At 35.6% G+C, this 23,932-nt stretch overlaps 1 protein-coding gene across 5 annotated transcripts in view; it reads left to right on the forward strand.

The window, feature by feature from the left end:
• The window catches only part of DDC (dopa decarboxylase), a 73,148-nt gene that overhangs the window by 37,015 nt on the left and 12,201 nt on the right, over positions 1-23,932 (forward strand). For 3 of the 5 annotated variants that reach the window (XM_088059000.1, XM_014256829.2, XM_088059015.1), the window contains 7 exons: positions 854-997; positions 7,258-7,324; positions 9,457-9,551; positions 11,342-11,409; positions 16,711-16,787; positions 20,579-20,598; positions 21,351-21,449. In XM_088059000.1, coding sequence (XP_087915126.1) covers positions 854-997; positions 7,258-7,324; positions 9,457-9,551; positions 11,342-11,409; positions 16,711-16,787; positions 20,579-20,598; positions 21,351-21,449 — 570 coding nt within the window. The remainder of the gene's footprint in view (positions 1-853; positions 998-7,257; positions 7,325-9,456; positions 9,552-11,341; positions 11,410-16,710; positions 16,788-20,578; positions 20,599-21,350; positions 21,450-23,932) is intronic. The other 2 variants (XM_014256830.2, XM_014256831.2) reach the window with 2 other exon arrangements.

A 23,932-nucleotide genomic window follows, 5' to 3' on the forward strand; every position in this document is an offset into this window, starting at 1 on the left:
ATAGTTGGGATATGAAAAGGTGAGGGATTTTCCTCTTCCATATTAATGATGATTAATTTAACTATAGAAGGAAAAATAGCTTTTCCATTTGTTTTAATCGTGCTTTAAAGCAGATTATTTTGTGGGTAATGGCTTTTCATTATCGATGGAGTTTTTATTCCTGTTATTATTCTATTGTACTTCACAAATTTATAAGAATTTCTTAGTGAAATTTCTTTGGTTTTATTTACATAGATATGATTTATTTTGTAAAACAATGTTATTTCAGGGGAATTCAAATGAAGTGAGATGTAAATAAAATAGCATATTGGGAATGATCCTTACTTGCCTAAAAAAGTGAATGAATCGAGCCACAATTTAGTCAGTATGTAATCAGAAAACACATGGTCATGTAAGAAAATATCTGTCTGTACCATACTGTGACATGTATAATTTTAGACTTCTAAAAAGGTGTACACCATAAAAATATGCTAGCAAGCACCTGAATCATTATCGGACAAGATGATTGTCTGCACATCTTTTAATTGACCTAGAGCCAAATCCTGAAGCTCTACATCAATCATACCATGTAAATAAAGCTCTTACTAAGGTTGAGGACCTCTTTTTTAATGTGATCATGGCAATGGTCTCAAGGATATTCAGGGTTCCTATTAGTTTATTGTATGATATATATGTGTCCATCTACCTATAGGAAAGGTGGAGAAGTATGTATCTATTGCATACCATCAACAGTCCCAGGATCTTGAGTATGGCTTTATTTGAAAGGACTTACTTTTTTAGTTTGTAAATTCAAATAAACTTCTTACATTCCAGTAAAAGGTGTTGGTCTTAAAACTTGCCCATTTCCTTTTAGGCTCATTCATCTGTGGAAAGGGCTGCACTAATTGGTGCTGTGAAGATTAAAAATGTTCCTTCAGATGACACATTTAGTGTTTGTGGTTCAGCCCTGAAGAAAGTTCTGGATGAAGACAAAGCTGCTGGTCTTATACCATTCTTTGTGAGTACTGGATTTTAACAAATCCATGGATTTAATGATTCTGATAAGATACTTTTTACATGAATAGATGATCTCATCCTTAACAGAGGCACTGATAGGCAGCTTGGAGAGGTTCCATGAGTGTTCTTCACATGCCTTTTTGTGCAGGAGGAGAAAATAATTGGAGCAGCTGGTTGCACTTCGCAGCAAAATGATGCTTGGGGTCTATTTTGTAGTTGCATGTAGACCTACAGTATTATGATCTAGTTCCTGAAATCTGAACTTTTTACCTTTATTTTTCATGTTTCAACTAAGAAATAAAACAAGTTTAAAGGCAATAAATTAAATTATGCTATCTCAAGCTCGAGTGTCTTCAAGAAACAGTAGTTTCCCCTTGATACTTTAGCAAAGGAAATGAACCTCAATAATATACCTGAAAAATCATTGAGGTCAGACATTGTCAGTCAGGTACTTGTGCGTATGTAACTAATCTCTAACAAGTGAGCTATAGGGAATGCAGCTGTGAAAACTTTAGGTGTCACCATTTTTTGTTATCTGTCCATGTTTTTTTCCCAGAGATTCCTGCTTCCATAGCAGGACAGATGAGGCAAATACGGTTGTGTCTCAGTAGCTTAAGCTCATAATCCCCCAAGTTTTGGCACAGAGCATTGTTAGATTAGGTAAAATTCTAAAGTTTGGTTCTACCAGGATAAGTACCTGATTAAAAAGAAAAATTGCTTATTCATCAGATCTGATTCTCCTGCCAGTTCAGAATACTATGTTATTACTTTAAGTTAAAACAAGATTTTGCCATTTGTTTTTTTTCCCATGAAGTAAATAACTTCTGTTGTGGTTTTGTCCATCACCAACAAAATTCTTTGCTTATTTCCAAGCATTATGCTTTACTAAACTTGATATAGACCACAGGCTGTATAGATCTATTAAGGCGTATAACATACTACAGAGAATATGTTTTTACTGGCCTCCACTGAAGAAAAAAATCCTCACACAACTAATTTAGAAACTGAGAACTTCAGAAATGGGATTTTTTAAGAGATTAAAAATAGGTCACTTTTTTTCCACAGAAAAGTAATGTCTGACAATGGTTGTTTCTTTACTTTCATGCTGTAACATTTTGAAAAGGGATAAAGTGACTTAAATTTCTATGGACTGTTTCCAGAAGAATTAGAAGATTAAACTTGCTTATTGTCATGGATTAGTGCCAAATGGGACAAAGAAGCTTAAATTTCACCAAGGTCTTTTGAAAATATAATCTTTTTACTTTTCTTGTTATTAACCTTTAGAGAATGTTCTTATGTAATATGAGGATGACTAGAATGAGAAGTGGGTTTCATATGTCCAGAATCCTGCTAATTTCTAGGATGACTAGAACTTTCCAGTCCTTAGGATGACCAAGCACATCCTGTCAATTGCTTTACTATATAACAAGATTCTGACTGAGGAAAAAGAATCTCTAGGGATTCCAAAAAGAACTCTTTTTCTGTGGGATGCATCTATTGAGGTGAAAAACATGCCACAAGGCATGTTTTATTTCTCTGTGTTATGATCCCAGCTTATAATACCTTACATGGGATTCTGTTTCTATATCTCACTGTTAATTTTAAATAATTACAAGTACAGCAGGATATTACATCTTCATGCGGTAACTATAAAATTAGTGTCTTTTTTTCCTTTTGTCCATTAGCAAAAAAAATGCAACTTGCCCCTCATAAAAATTCAAGCCTTACTAATTTTTCTATGCATAGCAAGAGAAAAAAAAAATTAGTTTATGTATTCAGTGACACCTTACAAAGGGTGATTTCACTGCTGTTTTTCTTCCTCTGTTTGTTTAGCTGTGTAAAACAGGCTTTCAAAGACAGCAGAAGCTCTGCCTGAGTTAATACAGCCTGTATCAAGTCTTCCATTTATTTGTATACATAAAATATGTCAGCTTAGGTTAAACTAGATCTCATTATTGGTATGGTTTGCCTCTTAACTCAAAATGTGTGTTAATTCTCTGTCATGCTAAGCAGCAGTCCATGCACTGTATTAGTACTCCCTTTTCTGGTTTGCAGATTTCAAAAGCCTTTCCATTTCTTTGTTCTTGAGTAATTCGGTGCTGTTGTATTTTGTTCTGGCAACAAAGATATGCACATTGCCAAGGAAACACCTTACACCACTTGGTTCCTTGTCTCCCTGTATTCACCGATCCTTCATTAAGGACAGTGATTCAACATCAAAGCAACAAGTTTGATGGAAGAAATTCTGCCTGAAGAGACTTGTGACAGTCATTCTAGATGTCCTTGCATCCAAGCTGCTACAATCTCCCTTAGAAGCAAGAAAAGGTTTTGTAAGGTATTAAAAAGAAAATACAAGTAAATTGCAATGCCTTATAGGCATGTTTCTCCTTTTAATGAATAAATGAAGAATCATGATACTGAACTTGATAGCAGTGCTTTCCCTGTAGAGGTGAATGGTGGGTGAATCAGGGTCAGGTTTGCTTGATATGAAACAGGTTCTGTCATTACAGAAATATGTTAATTAAAGGTTTGCTTTCCATGCACATAGGATTTGGCAGTCAGCCTTTTTTGGGGAGAGGCATTGTCTATAAAAGGAATCTTTGCATTCCTACCCACTGTCAATGTCTTGTAGCACTAGTAATGTGTAACGTAATTTTGTTCAGTAAAAGCTGTTGCCACTAGCATACCCAGATCTCTACTTTTGTTTTCTTTCTTTTATTTCTGAGTACATACTTGTGTTAATTCAGCTCTTTCAAAATAATTTTGCAGAAATTGAAACAGATATTTTCATATGGTAAGGCAAGCAGACTGTGCAAACAAAGCACTTAACTATGTCAGGTGTTGAAGCACTAAAGTTGGTACAATCTACTGAGGAGCCATTTCCCAGCACAAATGATGTGCAGCCCTTCACCTGGCTCTGAACTAAGAGGAGCTTTAAAACATGTACTGAAATCATGTCCATTTCATTAACACACACTGGTGGTTAAGCCTGTGTGTAAATGCCTCTCTCAGTTGGGCCCTGAGCTCCCAGCTTGAGACAGGCCTCTGTGTTGGCAGAATGTTGTCTAGGATGCTCAGAAGTGAGGACCACTAAGTTAAGCACTTCTAAATTCAGATAGAGTGTCCACTGCATTCAAGCCTAGCTCACCTAAACGTATATAGGTGGCCTGTGAGCTTTTTGCTGTCTTTCGTAAGTCAGCATTGACAGATTGCAGCTGGCATATACAATGCACAATATACTTCAACAACCTCAACTAGTATAAAGCTGCTACAACACAATTGCCTGCTGCCCAGCATGAAATCTCTCTGATTCTAGATGTAATGACTCTTCTGAATGTGATCCACAGGATATTAAGCAGTTGGTTTTTTTATCCAGACTCACTAGGGAAAGAATAAATCAGAATCAGACTGACAGAGGTGTCATCTTTTCAGTAGAACACTTAGATCCTGGCTACAGATTTCCATTTGGAAGAAGCATTCTTGAGATATACAGAGATGTCTAGGGTTATGTTTCTTAATCCACAGTTTGTGAATGATTGCTGTTCTGTGAAATACTGAATGGTGGTTTAGAGAACCGTTGCAGTTTTCTTCAGGCCACAGACATTCTCATGAGTACAAGCTGGCAAAAACTGAATAGGAGAAAATAAAAACAGTATGCAAACTTTGAAAGTTCTGCCTCAGTTTAGTTATTTGCAAATGAAAAACTTTGTAGTGGAACCATGCAAAATGTGTCCACATCTTTTTCAAAAACTGTAGGAGGTCTTCCAGTTGAAAAGATTGAGAGTAATTGCTCTCAGGAATCATAAAGATTCATATGTTTCCCAACATAGCTCTCCATTTCAGAAAAGTAATACATGAGATGACTGAGTTAAGCATTTTAGCTGCTTTGTATTCAGAGGCAAGGGCTGAGTCAAATTTGAAGTACACAACCTGAAAAGGAAAAGGCCTGCAGGCTATATGGAGCCATCAGTCCCATTTCTGTGATGCAGTCTGTCCCCTGCCCTTTGCACAAATGTGATTTTTCTGGTGTTACACAGGCTACAAATTGAGTTAGATTCATTCTGTAGTACTGAGGCGGGGTAATGGCAGTCCTGACATGAGCAGACACTGTCACTCTAAGTGGTTTCTGAGAATTAAAACAAGTAGCTTTGAGGCTTAGACACCTGCAGAGAGGAAAACAAAATTGTTTTAGAAATTGAGGTATGCTTTACAGAGTAAGCCATTATTTAAACAACAAAGCACATGTTTGAACTCATATAATCTCTCACTGAAAAAACCTACTCCTTATCCTGATTAGGAGAATACCTTAACTGCAGTACAAAACTCATAACACTAATGTGTAACTTTTTGTTGTGAAATTTCCATCATTATTTTAATTGCTAACCAAGGCAATTTCACTCTAATGTTGTTAGAAAATTCATACCATATTACCATAAAATATATGTGTAAAAGGAGAGTTAAGTCTATAGTACGCTCTTTTTATTTATTTCCCACTCCAATGGGTTAACCCCTATTCTTTATGCATATAGAAAAACTGACATTTTCATCATAGTACCCTCCATTGTGATAAATATATTTTCACTTCATACACACATGCCTTCTTAAGAAAAACAGAGACCAACTTTTTTCCTCGTATTTAGAACACCCTGCAAGCTTTTCAAAGCAGCCTCTCTCAGAGTGTGATTAATCTTCCAGAGAACTCTTAAACATACCTCAAGGCACTTCAATTTTCTGTCCTCCTATATTCTCAGGAGTATAGGAGGGCCTAGTATAGATAAAGATTAGATTATCTTGAAGGAAAAATATGTTAGGTCATGATTTTACTAACTATATACATACAATGTGCTTCTCATTTTCAGAACTGTATTTGTTTCAAACTCCAGTTCTTAGTGGCTTAATATAGAAAAATACTGAATTGTTCCTTTTTTATTTTAATAATGACTTTTTTCAAGTTTTGCTGTGACAGAATGTTTGTTTCTTGAAAAGTCTAGTGGATGGACATGAATAATTTAGGTTTTCCTTTTTCTTCTTATTGTTCTCATCATGAATTTGCTAAGGGACATGGGCACATATACACACAGAAAAATGTGGCTAGTTCCAGATATATAGGGAAAAACTGTAGGAACAAAATATGTTGCACTGACAGTGTACTTAGCAGAAAAGGTAACTAAAATATAATAAAATACTAAAATAAAATAAGCAAAATTCTGGGTTTGGCATTTTTATAATCATCTCCTAGCTATACTGTAGTTTATGTATGACCTTGGATAAATTATCTAATTCTTTTGTACTTTTGTACTTTTGTATTTTTAGAATACAGCATACTTTATTTCTCTATTTAAACTATAAAGTGTCTTTTATTATGTAAAAATCTAATAAAAAACAAAAACCATACTCGGCCTTTATTAGTACTTTCAGAAATAAGACAGGGTATGTGAAACATAAGTGTAGCAATGAAAAATAAAATAATGTCAGTTTATATGCCTTTGGTAGTTGAGATTTTTATTAAAATTCTACCTGCATATTCCAAATAAATTACAATAGCTCCTTTTCACCTAGTTTTATTATCTTTCTACTGTGAAACTTCAGTATTTATGTTACCTCTGTTTTTAGCCCACTGGTCACACAGGAGGATACATTAAATGAGACATGAATAGAACGAAGGAAGAACTGTTACGGTGTTTTAGGATGAATCTGGGAGAAGTTTCTCTGTGAAAGTCTTGCAAGCCAAATAGTGAACATATGCTACTAGTGAACAGGTTCCAGGTTGCATATCTCTTGAGCATAAACTGGTTACAAATCTCTGTTGCAGAGCTGTGGCTGTGAGCAAGACAGCAATATTTGTCGATCTATTCTGTCAACAATAATTCCAGCACCTTTGAGTTCCTCAAGTTCAGAATTTGCTTCTTTACCATGAACTGCAAATGATTTTGATGGAATTTTCATATGTTAGGGTAGTGTTGAGCCACACAATAAGTATGTGGAACATATAGAAAATACATAAAATACAGCATTAGCACAACACTGTGCCTATACTACAGTACTTACCACTCAATTTTATATAAACATTTTATTTTATGCATCTGCTTCAATGGACTGTTATGGGAGCTTTAAAAAAAACCTACCCACAGTCTTAAAAGTTCCACTAAGGATAGGTAATGACTAACATCTTTTTTTTTTGTTCTATAATATCTATTCTTTTTGGTATTTTTCTATGCTGTAACCCTTTATTTTTCTTTTTTTTTGTTATTGGCTCTGCAGTTCTGTGCAACACTGGGAACCACCCCTTGCTGCTCCTTTGACAAGCTGTTAGAGCTGGGTCCTATTTGTAAGTCTTTGCTGCTTCTTTCTAAAATTGCAGATACCAGTTTAAACCATGCTGAGTCATTTCCAGGACATGCAGTGTCGGTGTCCAAATACAATAAAGCTACTTATAGATAAAACCATCAATTATAGTTTTATTTCTAATATTAGGTCAATCAGCAAATGTGCTTTCTCAGGCTGTTAAAAGGGTTAGAGGACATTGCCTTAAGGCTTCTTTTCCAGGGAGTGTGGCGGGGGGGAGGACACATTATTTTGGAATACTGTCAGATAAGAATTACTGTAAATGCCTCGGTTTGTAACACACTTCTTCAAGCTCTTCTACCTGCAAGGGCATCAAGAGCAATGCTGAATATCAGAAGAGTTGAACTCTTAATTCTGCTCTGCACCAAGTATTTTGTTTCTGTCTTTTTCTAACAACTATAAAAGGCAGGGAAATATCCCCCAAAAATCCCCATCTATTCTTAATCCTTACTCTCTCCTTCCCAATTTCCCTCTTCTTTCAAGAAAATAGGACAAATTCCAGTGTGTTTAATACAGTGATCGAGTCATGGACTCTTCGTAGGTATTTCTTTCTGTGTTATGGTTTATTGTGCCTAGCTTTGATCTGCAGCAGGACTTGGTCAAATCATGTTTGCTGGCTGATGAGAATGCTACCAAAGCACACAATATCTCTTCAAGTGTACATTTAGAACAGGAAATCCATAGGTGTAAGCAGCTGGAATCAGCTTCAAAGAAACACAGCTTGATTTGAAGTCCTGTTAATTTATTCAGGCGGGGTTGTAAAACTTTGGGGCTTGTATGGTGGTCATTTGCTCTATGAGGTTTCCTGCCTTTCAGCACAAACCCCAGAGACTCGGTTTCTCCTAATCCTTCTTTTTAAACAGTTTCCTAATAGTCTATTTAGCAGCTACAGATTATTTTGCTGTTTGTATTATTCCTATAGACCTATTAAAATAGTCACACTGATACATTTAGGTGTAGCAAGTAATCATGTGTTTCACTTCAATGATTCCCTGCTTGTGCAGCAGAGCCCAGCAGAAGGATGGCATACCAGTGAAGTCAGAAGTCTCGTGCTAGCTTTTTTCCTTAATTTTTTCCTTATCATACATGAGGAGCAGTCCTTTGATATAAAAGCAGCCTCTCAAACCAAGTATATTTAAAAATAGATAATCAGTTAAACTTTCAACATGCGTTCAAATAAACCTAAGTTGTGGATGTTGTGAATAATATTGTATTAGCTTTCCCAGACATTAATGCAAAAAGAAAATTTAGTTCACAACAATGCAAATTTCAGCATGAACTTGGTACCCAACTGCAGATCTCAGTGGATATACCTCTGTAAGTGGAAATAACTACCAGAATTATTTGGTGGCCAGTGTAAAGATGTAATGTGGGCTTCAGCCGTTAACTGATAGACCATAATTGTTACTGAGTGCATTAGAACAGTGCACAGACGGTGAATACTTTATTACAGAATATACATGAGCTGCTCATATGCCAAAATATTTCTGCAGAAATCATTCAGTGACTAATCAAAAGTAGCACTTCCTTAGAATTTCAGTGCTTGCTTTTGCATGTGTCTCTATTCTTGAAATAAATAGTTTGCTGCACATAGTTCAAAAGCTTGTGCATGCACGTTTATAAATATGTAAAAAGTATTGTTTAGAAAAGTGTTTGTGATTCATGAGTTAGAAGTGGAGAGCACAGCTAATATTCTATCTCCTCCTGCTGAAGTAGTTTTATTACCATAGAAATGACAGCTGAATCTGTAGATACATTTTTTTTAAAGTGTATTTTATAATGGTTCTTAAATTAAAACCACAAAATAATTTATGTTGCTTAATTTTATTAAGATAAACCTAGAGATTATGACCCTTATGGGTCCTTTCCAATACAGGATATTCTATGGTTCTGTAACTTTTTTCCAGTAGAAGTGGGAAGGAAAAATAATATGTTATATATACATTTTATAAATTAAGGAAAACCCAGATGGTGGAAACATTTAATCTCTTAATTTAATTTTAAATTGGGAAAATAAAAACATCAAAGAGAAATCTCTCAGGCACTTGGTTTCATGCAAAATAATTGGGCTTTTTAATCTGCTGTTTAATTTATTTCTGTCAATTATTTTTTTAGGTAATAAGGAAAATATCTGGATGCATATTGATGCAGCCTATGCGGGAAGCGCTTTCATCTGCCCTGAATTCAGGCATCTTTTAAATGGAGTGGAGGTGAATGAGTGTTTTTTCTCTATCAGCCTGCTGAAACCTTGCTCTTTTGTAGAATTTGTGTGTTTCTTACGCACCCAAGATTAATGGCTCTTCCAGAATCTCTGACTAAGCTGCACCTCAGTTTGCACTACAAATCCCTGCACATTCTATTACATTACTTAAATTTTTAATGGTTTATACTGGGAGTATGTGAGTACCCCTCTATAAGAAGTTTGTCATTCAGAATAACAAGTAGTACTGAATCAACAAATAGAAAAGAGGAACTGTTTGCCAAATATCGCTAAAGACATATTTGTAACGTCCTAATTCTACATTACACAGAAAAAGATAGAAAAAAATAATTTTGACAGATTAATGAGCTCATATTGTCTTGTTTTCTTCTTACATCCTGAAAGTCATATAGTATAGAGGCAGTAGCTGTATCTGAAACAGACAGGGTTTAATAACCAAGAGACCTAAATTAAATATTCCCCCAACAGCACTGCTGTTCCTTTTCCCCCGCCTTGCTGAACTACTTGGCATTCAGTTGCTTAGATAAGAATACTTCAATTTCCTGCTGCTCCCCTCAGTCAGATAAGTCCTTGTCTTCCGTGTCAGTGGAGAAAATATTACTGTTTGGTAAAGCCAGAAGTTTAAACACAGGACTGATAGGCAGTGACTAATGAAGAAGAGGAGGGAAAACCCCCTCACAAATAAAGCATTTCTTTCTGTCTCTTTTTTATCAGCAAATGAAGCTTGTTGTAATTTCCTGTGGGGGAGTATTTTTTAAATTATTGTTATTGGTTCCTGAAGGAAATGAAACAGCATCCCTTGTCTGGGCCAGAATTTATCATAAGAGTAAATATTTAATAACCATGAATAGGTTTCCTACCTTACATAGTGCAGGGAGATAACTAGATAGATGTATAGATAGGTAGAGAGACAGACAGATCATCTCTTATTAGAGCAATTGTTAATGGTTTACAGGTGACAGGGAAGGTTATGAGAAGCAAATGAGAACAGAAGAGTGCTATATGGAGTAGTCAGACCTTGGTGCTGTCAGCTCCCCATCCCCAGTTTTTTAAGGCTGGTGACTTCTGCCTTTGTTGAAACAGAAAACATGGATGAAACCTTTCCAAAATGGTGTCCATCTTACCCATCTGGGTTTCTTCTCACGCCCCACCTAAATATATCAAGTAAACAAGGCCTGGCACATGGTGTATAAATATGTATTTATTGCAAGTGCTTACTTTTTGGTGGCTTTTCTTTTGATTTAGATGAAGCAATAATTCCTACAAAAATAAAATTTCCTCATCAGTTGTGATTTTTTGAAGGAATATGATGTGCAGATTCTGAATTACATACAGAATTTCTTGCTATATATTAATTTTTTATGTTTTAGTTTAGTATTATTGGAAGTAGAAAGCTTAGGGAATTGGATTTTTATTGGAAAATGTGATTATGAACCCCAGTGAATGTTTCTGAGTATGCAGATTCATTTATTTATTTAAGACCACAATAAGATACACACATTTCCATAGCATACATATTAAGAAAGTATAATTGTAAACAAATGCTCAAAATGTTGATAATACCACTAGCCTAACTGCATACCTAACATGAATTCCACTCCCAAAATGAATGAAGATTTAACTACAACAGTTACTAAATAAAGTTACATCAATATGAACATTATAAAGATCTAATTCAGGAACTGATTCATAGTTACACAGACAGTTTGACAAAGTCATATCATTAGCACATGGGTCCTTTTCTCTTTCATAATTCTGTTTTTATTTATCCATTCTCAGTTTGCAGATTCATTTAACTTTAATCCTCACAAATGGCTGCTAGTGAATTTTGACTGCTCTGCAATGTGGTAAGTAGTACATTACAGGGAAACATATAAGAGACAAAAATGAGGTTATATTAGTCTTCCTTTCTAGGAGTAGACATTTTTTATATTTCTCATTTGAAATGAGGAGAACTGCATAACTTTAAATCTTATAAATTATTTACAGATTCAGACTTTCATTCAATCCAAGTTTCAAAAACGTGAAATTTCAAAATAGGCCCAAGTTCTGTATTATGTTCCAAAACTTACTTTAAGGATATCGGTGCATGCTAAATTTTTTTTTTTTTTTTTTTATATTCCTTTTCCATAACATTTTCTTGGTTTGAATCTTTTAAAAGCCTTTCTAAAAATGATTAAGGTTTGGCTGATGAAAAGCAGCTGATTTCAAAAAGGCCTATTTATGTAATTTTGTACTGACTTTCAGTTTTCCCAGATGATGACATCAGAGACATTTGGATATTAAATGATGCCAAAATAGAAATCCCTAGACATACTTTCAAACAAAGCGAAGTGTCATGGCAGTAATAATTGCATGGTTTTGTTAAAAACATTCCATAGTAGATGATCCTGTTTTATCCCAAACTAAATGATTACCAGCATCACAATTAATGGTACTTATTAACAAAACATCTATTCAACAAATGCAGACTATTTATCAAAATAAATGAAAACATTAATTTCAGTTATAATAGAACAAAATTTGCAAAAGCAAAAAAAAAGAAGACTCCAAAACATCATCCAGAAATAGATCACCTTATTTAAGAGGAATAAATGTAAGACAGTGATCACTCAATTGCTTTTGGTTAACCTTTGTCTCTTTTTAATTTCCCTGGCAAAGTAGACTTTTCAGGTAATATATTATGGTTTTTATTTTAGTATTTCAGCTGATGTAGGCATTTTAAATCTTCCAAAATACTGTGTGTTTTTCTTTTCCTTAGGGTGGTTGGCTTACATTTTGACCCTCGTTTATCAGTAGCAGCAGCACCCCATAACATAGTGTGTCTCTGTGTGTAAAGAAGTAGAAAGATGATGAAATAAACTCCTTCACTAGTTCCTCCCATCTTTTTCTCATTACTCAAAGACATTGTTAGAAGCTTACAAATTAGACAACACACTATCATTCTCTTCATTGTTTGCAGAACAATTAGGAGCCACAGTCGAGTCCCTAATAGTTTAGTTTCTCATTAATTCTGATTTCCCTGAAAATCCTGTGGAACTATGTTAAAGGTCTTTTACCTGGCTTTTCAGTAAAACAAGTTATATACAAACACACTGTGAGTTCCCATCTCAGGTGATTTTAGGTTATTCATAGTAAAGCTCAGATTTTAAACTTAGAAAAATATTTTTTCTGGATTTTGTTTCTTGTTGGATTGTTTTGTTTTGTTTAGATAAGCTATTGCTTAAAATGCTTGTTTTCATAGGTAGGAAGATTCCAGTACAAGGACTCTGAAGAGACCTTACAATGTCTCCTTACTCAAAGAAAAAATTTCACAACTATAGCCACTCAGGCTTCAATTCAGCTAGGCATTTATGTATAGGGGTTATTCACATAATACAGAATAAATGTACACTTAAACTCTTCGACTTGAAGCCAAGTCCATTTTCCAGCTAATTCTAAAGCCCAAAATTCATCTGTTTTGCCAAAAGTAACACTCCCTGAGAAGGTGAAATGTAATAATAAGCGATGAAGGATGGTAAAAAATAAGTAACTGTGTAGGATACATAGTCCTCTTAAGATCCATGAAATTATTAAGTATTGTAATATTATATCTATTATAATTATATGATATATAATATATATTAATTTATATTATATATTAATAATATATTAATATATATAGTATATATGATATATACTATATATTATACATTATATATTAATATATTATATATTAAGTATTATAATTATGTATATTATTAAGATCTATGATAATATGGAAAGAGTTCAGTAAACACTGAACACCATTTCAGGACCAAAGTAATCTGAGTTCCATTGATGGGCAAACTTCAAAATAACCCTGACTCCTCAGCACTTTCCCCAGTAAATATTTGAATTTCTTTTCACTGCAAGCTGATTAAAATAATCTATCCATTAGATCTGTAATGTAATTATGTAACTACTCAGTCTGATATGTGGCACTGATGTAGTTTCAGATTTGGAGACAATTTCATTATAAAGCTTTTGCAAAATATTCTCAGACTTCCTGATGTAAAGAAAAGAGCTGTTAATTTCCTATAGAAACTAATTTAGTACAGCCAGTCCAATAAGGGTGTATTTTCTATATTCAAATATTAGTCCTTTAGAGACTTTGTCTTGAAACTATAATCAGTTTTTTCCTGACTTGTTTAATTGATACTCGAGAATATTATAAAATAGGAAGAAGTGTCTTCATTCAGAGAGAGTGAAAATAATAATCTTGCAATGTCTTGGTGTTTTTGACTTTTATTATTCTTTTCAGGGTTTAAGTGTTACCTTTTGATTGGGAAGGGTCTTTCTGTAACTGGAAAAAGGTGTTTACAGGAAATACTTACCTGTAGATCACAGAACCTGTGTTCTCTTGGGTTACAATAATAGTTTGGGTTGGAAGGGAACATAAAGATCATCTACTTCCAAGCCCACTGTCATGTGCAGGGACACCTTCCACTAGCCCAAGTTACTCAAAGCCCCATCCAGCCTGGTCTTGAAGACTGCTTAAAGTGAAATTGTATTTTACTTCCTGACTTCAGTTGAACAAGCTTGAACAATCTTCTTGAAGACAAACTGAAGTGAAATTTTCCTGCTGGTTCATAATACAAGGCCACCTTTTTATCTGTCATTAAAAATGCACAAAATACTGCTGGAGTAAAAGCTGGAGATGTACAATTCAAGTAAGTCACTTCTCACAGATTTTCATCACTTATTTCACCAGGAGTTTTGTTGTGCATTTTGTATTATGAGTACCTAATATGTGAATCTGTACTACTTATGCTAGGTCTTGGTCTATTAGCATAACATCCAACCTTAAAAAAATTCTAGTTTACCAATATAATTTGTGAAATACATATTCACAGGATCACAGATTTGTTAGGGTTGGAAGGGACTTCTGGAGATCATCTAGCCTATGATTTTCATCTTGGGAGGTAGTCAAGGAGCATCTTTCACACTGGTAGATGGGTGCCTCAGAGTCCCTTTAACAGAGAGTGACCCACTGTAGTGACTCAACTTTTCTTCTTACAGTAATCACCATGTGGCTCCTGATGTAGGCTCTCCTTGTTTGCCTTGCTCACAGACATCTAAAACCTCTAAAGAATCATACCTGATTTTGATCTGAATGTTGGAGGGTGGAGGTTGGAGTCCTGCTTTTTTTGATCACCAGGGTCCAAGGTGTCTCAAGCTCAGTGTTATCCACTGTAGGTGTATATTTCTGGAGCCACATCTACCTCTGTTTCAGTCCCTCTACTACCACACAGCCTGTTATCTCTGTCTTGTAATGCAGCCATCTGACAACAGGTCATCCACCTGTGCACACCTTGTGCAGATACCAGCCTTCTCTCCAGAAGAAGTATCTGGGTATCCATTGTAAGCTATCAGCTTACTGACATCTCATTCTTTACCAGTTCTGTCTTGGTGGGAGCCAGCTCTGTCTGAGGTGGGAGCCAGCTCTGTCTGAGGTGGGAGCCCACCATTATGATGGAGACATTGAGCACTGAGCACTCTGGTGTGAACCTCCTGAGCACTTGGGACTCACCTGAGGTGTGGGCCTACTTGCAGAATGTGGCAGCACCCTTCCTGTATGCTCTGCCTATGGAAACTTCCATGTCATTTTTGTGTCTTCTAAGCTAGATGTTGCTGCAGAATAGTTACCTGTTCCATTGTTTAATACACCTTCATACAGGAGAAGAAATTAAGCGCTCACAAAACATCTAAAGACATTGCTTGTAACTTGGATTAGCTGCATAGAGAATGAGCTACTGAAACGGGAATATATCAAAGTAATCAAACACTTAAAATAAACTACAGTAGAACAACCTACAATTTGTTAAAAATATTTATCCTAATTAAACCTGTTTGTGGTTATTGTTTTCTTCCTTTTGTCCACAAGACATTTCTAGCAATAATTAGGTTATTAAATGTTTTTATTTTATCTGAAAATCTGTTGCTATTTTTCATGTGCCTAAGTTTATTTATTTTCAGCTATGTACTTCCCATACCTAAAAGCAAATATGTAGCTGTTGACCTTGGTAGTTCTCTGACCATTAATGAGAGGAAGGCTTTTTTTTGTTTGAATAAGATGCTACATGACCACAGCCTAGATGTGAATGAGAGTGGGAGTATGTACTGGCCAGTGCACTTATATATACACACTAAAATATTGGAAATTAGATTTTTACTTAGAAATTTAAAATTCTACATTAAACACTTAAAACACATAAAAAAGTTTTGGACTTTTGTCATTTAGAGTATCCCTGTGTTGATATAATTTTTGCTTACTTTTGAATATATTTATAGGCATGATATAATGATGTAGCAGTCTTTCCCTTTTTGATTTATGATTTCTTCTTCTGCCTCTATAAACCCCAACAATTGTGGGGGTGAGTCAGATTTACTTAGCATGAAGCATAAACCAGAAAAATCTTGTTACTAATCACTGGCAAAACACAGTTTATTCTCTATAAAAGGGACGCACTAGCTTTTGAACCTCAATCTACTCATGCCAGCCCTAGCTGGCAATAGTAAGCTACACATCTCTTGTGTAACATTGTGCTGTAGAATGTCTGTCAGGAACTGTGTAGTGGATCCAGCTAATGGCAGGGTGGTACAAGAGGGGAGCCTGAGTCAGGACTGGGGGCTTGTCCCTTCCGATGGCTGCTCTTGCTGCTTCCATAGAAGCATGGAGAGACAGTGGCCAGCACCCCCAAAGCACCACCCTCAGCGTGGCTCTGTGCAATGTTTAGGAAGCAGCAGCTCTTCCCACGCAGCTTTGTACTGCAGTAATTTCAAGACAACTTCTGTTGACTGCAAACATTAACATTGCTTCAGCTAGTCTCACATTCTGGTGTGAGTGTCTATCACCATAAAAAGATCCTCTATGTCTGTTTCTTGTCTGTTTTTAAATATGCAGTCGTGCAGTCATGCTGCCCGTTCCTGCTGAGCCTTACACTTAACTACTTGTAAGTACAGTACTGATATGGCTGTGAAAAAGCACTGAAAATGGCACAGGCTGTGCTCAGGAAATATGCCAGTTTAAACACATTCAATTTGACTTCACTTCTTGTGGAAATTTAATCCCTTAAGTCTTTATTCTTAAATTTCTCAATTTGATTTCTTTCTTTTTTTTTATACAGGGTGAAAAAAAGATCAGATTTAATAGGTGCCTTTAAATTAGAACCTCTCTACCTGCAGCATCACCATCAGGAGTCTGGTAATTTTATAATTAAATGAGATTATAATTATTTTGTTTGCACTGTGATATTTAATGGAAAAAAAAAACAGGACTTAAGATTAAAATGGCAATTCTTAAACTACGCAAGTTGTTTAGGAGGCTGTTTGCATTTTCTGATCACACTAGGGAGCTAAGCTCATTAAAGTGCAAATACATGTCTAGTGAGATTTTAGTTAGTTAAAAGCAATACAAGGAAAGTAATTTCATAAAGCATTATGCATTACTACTTTTCTGTGGGGATTTTCCCAGTTTCAGACTTACCACTGATTGATTGCAGGAGTGTTGAGAAAATTCTTATTATCTTTGGCTGTCAGATAAACATATTATTGGGTATTGTGTAACAAGTCCCTTAACTTGTCTTCCCTAACACATCTTTCTCCAGAATGATTTCAGGGTCTGATTTGGTTTTAGAGTTTCCAAGGTCTGTGACTTTTTTTCTTGGTTATTCATGCAAGCTCTGATTCAAATTTTTCAGAAACCCATGTGAGGAACAAACACTCCCTGAAACTACAAAAAAAGAGTGAACTGTGTTTGCTGTCTGTGCTCTGCTTTTGAGTGATAGCTTTCTGGGATATTATGCTGTAGCTCTCATGTTCTTATGGCTGTAGAGAAAGACTGTAAGAGTGGCCTATCTGTCTTGTACAAAATGCTCATGAAAGCTCTTCACAAAATGCTCACAAAGAGCTTACAAATCTCAGGCTCTGTACAAAGCCTCTTAATGGATTAGTGCTGGTCCCTGCACATACCTAGCAACTGCAGAGTGGTATTTGCCCTCCTGAAGCCCATTTTTACACATTTGGTTATTAGCTGAATAATTGTGAAGAATGCCACAGCAGTGCATGTGGTGGGAGTTCCCTCCTAACTTTTTGAAGAGAGTAAATCATCTGTAGGTCTTACCATATACTCAATCTCATCATTTTCCTGGAATTGCTGGTGATGATCTGTGTTCAGAAGTGCATCCTGTTATGGCTATGAACTCATTGACATTTAAATTAATACCATCCAGAATTCCACTATTCACTAAAAAGCCCTAGGAAAAATGGATTCATGTGCCTTAATCCTGAAATGGCATAAACCTTGCATTTTATTCCTTTCCTCCATTTCCCAGGAATGCAAACATAGAACAATGCAGTAAACAGTAACATGAAGTAATTCTGGAGTTGATGTTCACCCTCTAATGGCTCAAATTGTTAAGAAAAAAAATACTTTTTTTTTTTTTCCTTTTCTAATGGAATATGCAAGTTACAACAAATACATTCAAGGCACTAGCCTTAACTTTATATAGATTAAAAATATTTATCTTCAGGCAAAAAATTTCAGCCTTACCTAAAATTGAAATATTCTTGGGACAGTGATAGTGCTGATACAAGAACTTTTCATCCACCTGGGTTAAATAATACTTGAAGAAAACCAAATGTTTCTTAAAAACAGGTAGTTTCAGTAAGGCCACCTAGTTGACCTGAAAACTTTATCACCCCAGTTGGAGAAAGAGTTCTTTAGCCTTCATTTTGCCTTCAGAAGGGTGATAGCATGTTATGTGATCTAACAATGATTTCAAGGAGATCAGCCAATTACTAGCAGTCTAGGAATGCTGGTTTTCTTCTATACTCCATTCCCATTCTAGATCAATTTTCCAAGGAGTTGGACAACACTTTTCAAATGCAAAGACCTCTGGTTAAACTTCCAACTTACTCCTTCAATAAACACAGTCAAATTTGCTACACGAAGGTGCTGCAGTCCCCACTGACCCCTGTGTGACTTACGGGATGTCAGCACTCCTGGAAATATGACTTGTCAAATGGAGGGTCTTGAATTCTCAGTATTCTCAGGTCTAAGAATTCCTATCCTGGTTTGCTAAGTAAATGAAGTAGTATTTCTGAATTTGCTCATCTTTCACTCAAGAATTTAAATGAATGGAAAATATATCTTATCTGTGATCAATTACTCTTAATAACCATATGGTAATTATGTGTGTCCCCAAAGGGAGATTCTTTATTGTGTCATTAATTATAATTTTATGTGATTTGCATCATCACACCAGGAAGATTATACTAGCTTGCCTGGAAACTCAGGATATATGTCAAATCCTCATGGCAGCGTTAGAATAATGCAGCCTTATACTCTATTGTGAGCACCCCATACATTCCCTCAATGCAATTCCTCCTGGTTAAATACAGATGTAAGACTAAGGCTTGTAATCAAGGAATCAAGCACTAATCATTGATTACATTCTGCTTCACAGCTTGTGAAAGGAGTTGTTGTGGATCATTAGATATAGCCCCTTACAGGAGCATAGGATTATTTATCCTGTCACTGGCTGCTTTACTCGCTTTGCTACTAGTCTTGCAGCTATCAAACAGAAGTGGCTGCTACAATGCAGAATAATATGGATGTTATCAATTTACCTCATTAGCAAGCAGAGAAAATCACACTCATTTCCTGAAGTCCAGGAACAGGTTAATGATTGTTGGCTGTTTTGTGGGTTTGGGTTTTTTTTTACCACCTGGAAACCACCATAGTAACAGGTTAAAGGACCTAATGGCCTCCTGTTACAGAGAAAGAAGGACCATGTTTTTTCCTATGTTTTGGCTGCAAATGAGAGAACACTGGCAAGAGAGCTTGTTACACAAGAAAAAGTTTTTGGTGTTTTTTTGGTTTTTTTTCCCTAAAAGAAAGGCTCCTTTCAGCCATAAAGGCTGAAATTATGTAAATGGCATATACTGGTCAAATTCAGAAGCTACAGTTTAACTTTCCAGCTAACAATTCTAGGAGTACTTAGTGTTTTCCCAAGGAATCCAAGTTCATACTCTGCTATGAAGCTTATACTCCACTGCAGAGAAATAAGGCAGAATAAGGAAGCTAAGCAGGTGCTTCCTAAAGAAGTGCTTTAAATATTACATCAGTTTAATTTCTGTCACTGACATACAGCAAGTAACTTTTCTTAGGAATTCTTCTGTTCAGTACCAAAATTGTAAAAGTAAAGTTTACTGTTTACTGTGAAATCAGTTTAATTCCTTGATTCAAAGAAAAGGTAGGTGAATCCTGTCACCATGTGCATATAGAAAGGACAGCTAATAATTCCCTCTGCTTGCCTCCCTGGACTGCTTTGTGGCTTAGTTTGTCTGTGTAAGGGGCTTTCACTCCATCAAAAGAAATACCATAAAAAAATTGCCGGATACTATTCTCCAAGCAGGAACAGGTCAAATTCTGAGTCAATATTTCCCATCACTTATTAGACATCTGAAAGAATTAGCAAAAAATATATGTATGAGTATAAAAGGTATTAAGAAGTGGATTATTTTAAAGAGTGTTACCAGTTCACTAGGGTAAAGGCGATGACATTTCACAGCAGAAAATGAGTTATGAAGTGAGTCTGGGGATTCTACAAACTGTTTAAAACAAAATTAATATACTTGTTTTATCTACTGTTTGTTTATCTACAAGAAGAAAATAAACATAATATTTGATCTGTCATCTCCATAGTATCTGCAGTATAACAGAAAGGAAAATAGTGTTTCTTCTGTAAACTGTTTGTTAGTGGGATATTTTGACTAGGTATGGAATGAAGGTTATTACAAGCACCTTCATTTAATATGCTGCCAAGTACCCAGCTAGATATTTAGTAGTCCTGTTGACACTGATGAGGCTGAAGTTTGTAGCAGATGTAAAGCATAGCTAAGATACAGTTCTTTCAATAACATTAGAATGATTAAAGTATTTGGCTGTTACGATGATGATGCAATGTGAACATTTTTTTCTTTAATTTCCAGGTCTTGTAACAGATTATCGGGTAAGTACAGAATCAATGTAATAATTAATACTCTTACTTGTATGTACTGGTATTTTTAGGACTTTATTTTCCACTATATCAGAAACTTCCAAATTTTATGTTTCTTGAAAAGAAGGATGAATATTGCTAATTTTTTTAACATTCTTCAAACAGAAATTTGGTTTTTTTTGTTTTTTGAAAGAAAAGTTGTTTAAAGGCAGAAATTGTCTTGCATGTGCAATATCTTTAGATTTAGGCAGTAGAAAGAAATTTCCTAAAGTTGCAGGTTTGGTGGTTTTTTTCTTTAACATAGTAAATAACACAGTTCAAAAAAAATTAAAAGCATCTTTATTTTAATCTTTTACCATGGAAACACTGTTGTTTTGAAACGGAAAACATGTCTGTCTTTGTAGATGCTAGCCCCACAACTTTAAACAAGCCAATATACATTAGTTTCTCAGATACTTGTCTTTCTAAAGCCTTTGAGGAGAATTCAGGATGCACAAAGAAAATTTAATTTGCCTCGTGACCCTTCCATTCTGACTCCAACCTCCTTTGCCAAATTTAATTTGAAAATTTTGAGTATTAAGCACTATTAATAAACAGGTATTAATAAAACAAGAATAGATATTTCTTCTGTTATTTGATTCAGCTCTAACAACTGCCCATAGGATGTGGCAATGTGGTTCACTTCAAAACCATGGCAGAGCGTACCTTGTGCTGTGTCACTGCAATGGTGACCTCTGACACAGGCTCTTCTCTTTGGGTTGCAGCACTGGCAAATCCCCCTGGGCAGAAGGTTCCGCTCCCTGAAGCTCTGGTTCGTGCTGAGGATGTATGGGGTCAAGGGGCTGCAGGAGCACATCCGCAAGGTGACTGGGAATTGCCTTCTTGGGTACCCTGTCGTGGGACGGCAAGGGAAAGTGAGCTGGCTACCTGTCTACTCTCCGTGACTTCTGTACACATCAGAAAGCACAGGAAACAGTTTTAGTCAGCTCAGTTCAACAAGGGTGCTGCCTGTTTGCCCTGTGTAAGGCCACAATTTCATATCTTGGCCAGATCCAAGGTGCCATTCATTTTGTACTCATCTTCAGGAAAGAAAAGTCTAGGATTTTAGAATTTCTACACTATGGTAGAAAGTTCTCTCTCAAATTAAGCCAGAGCACACCCATGGTTTTATTGTGGAAACACATGGATATTCATTACTTCTTTATTAATGTGCATGCATTGTTAGGATGTTTAGATTATGATTAAGGGATACAGTGACTAATTTGTCATGTCTACCTCTGCTGTTTCTTTTTTTTCCTGTTTAAAATATATTTTTATTAAAAAAATTGTACAATTTACAGTTGGTTAATACTAAATATTAGATTTATTCTTGATGAAAAAGTAAGAGTTTTTTAATCACTAAAAAACACGTGGCACCGGTCTAAACTATATGTGTACTTCTTCTGTAGCAGTAAATCCAAGCATACCTTTCATCTTTATGAAGTTCAGGGAAACCTCTAGTGATGGGAGAGCTATGACTTGGCTCTAAATATTTACAAAAATATCCATTAGCTAAGGGCCTAGCCTAGCATACCAAATTCCTTGTAGACACACATTCCTTTCAATTTTGGTACTAAACAAAAGAATTCCTAAGAAAAGCTTTGGAAGACTCATATCAATTGCATGGCCTTTAGTCAGGCTGGTTTCACAGGTCAGTATTTACATTCAAAAAATTCCCACTTTCCCTGTCTCCCACATATTTCCCTGACTGTCCTGCCAAAAGCTGCTTGTGTTCATAGAATCACAGCTGAGGGCCAAGCTTTAATATTTTCTGTGACAATACAGTTCAGGAAGGCTAAGAAAATGCATCTTTTCTTAAATATACTGACTCCAAAGTAAAACCTTTGTATGTTTTCTCATTTGTAAAGGTAATTCAGACAGCTAAGATTTCCAAGCACTTGTTAAAATGAGTGTGTTTGGTTTATATTTCTGAGGAATAAATTGTTCAGTATAGATATAGAAATAAGTTAAGAAAACACAAGAGGAATAATTAGGTGAAGAATTTTTCTCACTGTACACATCTTCAAATTGGAACTATTAAATTAATTTCTCCTCATACCTCCCTACCCACCCCCAGTGAATGCTGGTTCAGTGGGCTCCAAAGCATCTTAAAAAAAAAAAAAAAAAAAAAAAAAGTAATTTCTATCTGCAGCAAGCCTTTGTTGAACTTAAATTTCAATAAATAATCACATTTCATTTGCTCCCTACTCTAGCAGAATTTAAAGTATCTCTTGTGATTTTTCAGATATGTTGATAAAATTATATCATGGGCTGCAAAATAAAAATTAAAAATTAATTTCTTATCTTGTACATTTTTTCTGTCTTCTCAGGAATTATCACAAACTCCAGGTAGATTGTGATGACTTTTCTTTTGGTAGAGTAGTAATGAAGTACCTAAACCAGCCTGACATTGGTTTAAATTTTCAAACCTATAGACAAGTTTCTAAATTAAAAATAATTTGGAATTTAGCTTCACTTGTTAGGTGAACTCTAACATTGCTCATCCCCATGCCTGACCTTGAGAAGCTGCTTTCTTTCAAACATGCATCTTGTAAATAACAATTTTTATACTCCTATTGCTGGCCAAGGCAGTCCCAGGCAGTTCCTTGGTCCCAGGCTGGTACTGTCTGCTGTGTACTTGGGACTTTCATCTGGGTTTTAAGGGAAGCCCTGTAGGTGCCAGAATTATTTCTGAAGCTGCATATGATGATTTCATGCATGGAGATGCATTTGAGTGGGTGATAGAGTGGACATAAGTAGAATGAGAAGACCTAGGAACAGTGGCAGAGGCAGGTATTGCAACCTTCCAGTGGAGAGCAGAGGCGCTGGAACTGGGGAAGCAGGAAGAAGTGTCTCGTGTGTTAAGGTGTTGCCCCGAGGAAAGGGTAACAGAGTCGGGCAGAAGAGGAGAGGTTTGAAGCAGCTCCTTGGGCTAGAATCTGGGAAGGAAATGCCTATGTTTGCTCCTAAATCATGGAAAACTCTAGGAAGATCAGTGTTTATAGATTTCTACTTAGGCTTCTTTTCTGCAGCCTGGTGTTATTTACAAAGGGATTTGAGATTTTCAAAAATTATGAGCTTCTGACATGATATAGAGGGCAAAAAAACACTGTAGATCCTTAAGAACCCACTCTATTTGTTGTGTGTTAGCAAATTTCTGTGTGGAAGACCAAAGATATCTGCAACTATCTCTTCACAAACTTTTTTTTTTCTTGATGTAAACTGTCACAAAAATATGTTTTCTCCCCTCTTTTATTAGTATATTTTAAGGAAAAGATGTTTGTTGTGTTTGCAGACTTAAGGTCTA

Source organism: Pseudopodoces humilis, chromosome 1 (genome assembly GCF_049639895.1).
Source record: "Pseudopodoces humilis isolate 2021_Gansu_Grassland_sample_001 chromosome 1, ASM4963989v1, whole genome shotgun sequence".
Taxonomy (NCBI): domain Eukaryota; kingdom Metazoa; phylum Chordata; class Aves; order Passeriformes; family Paridae; genus Pseudopodoces; species Pseudopodoces humilis.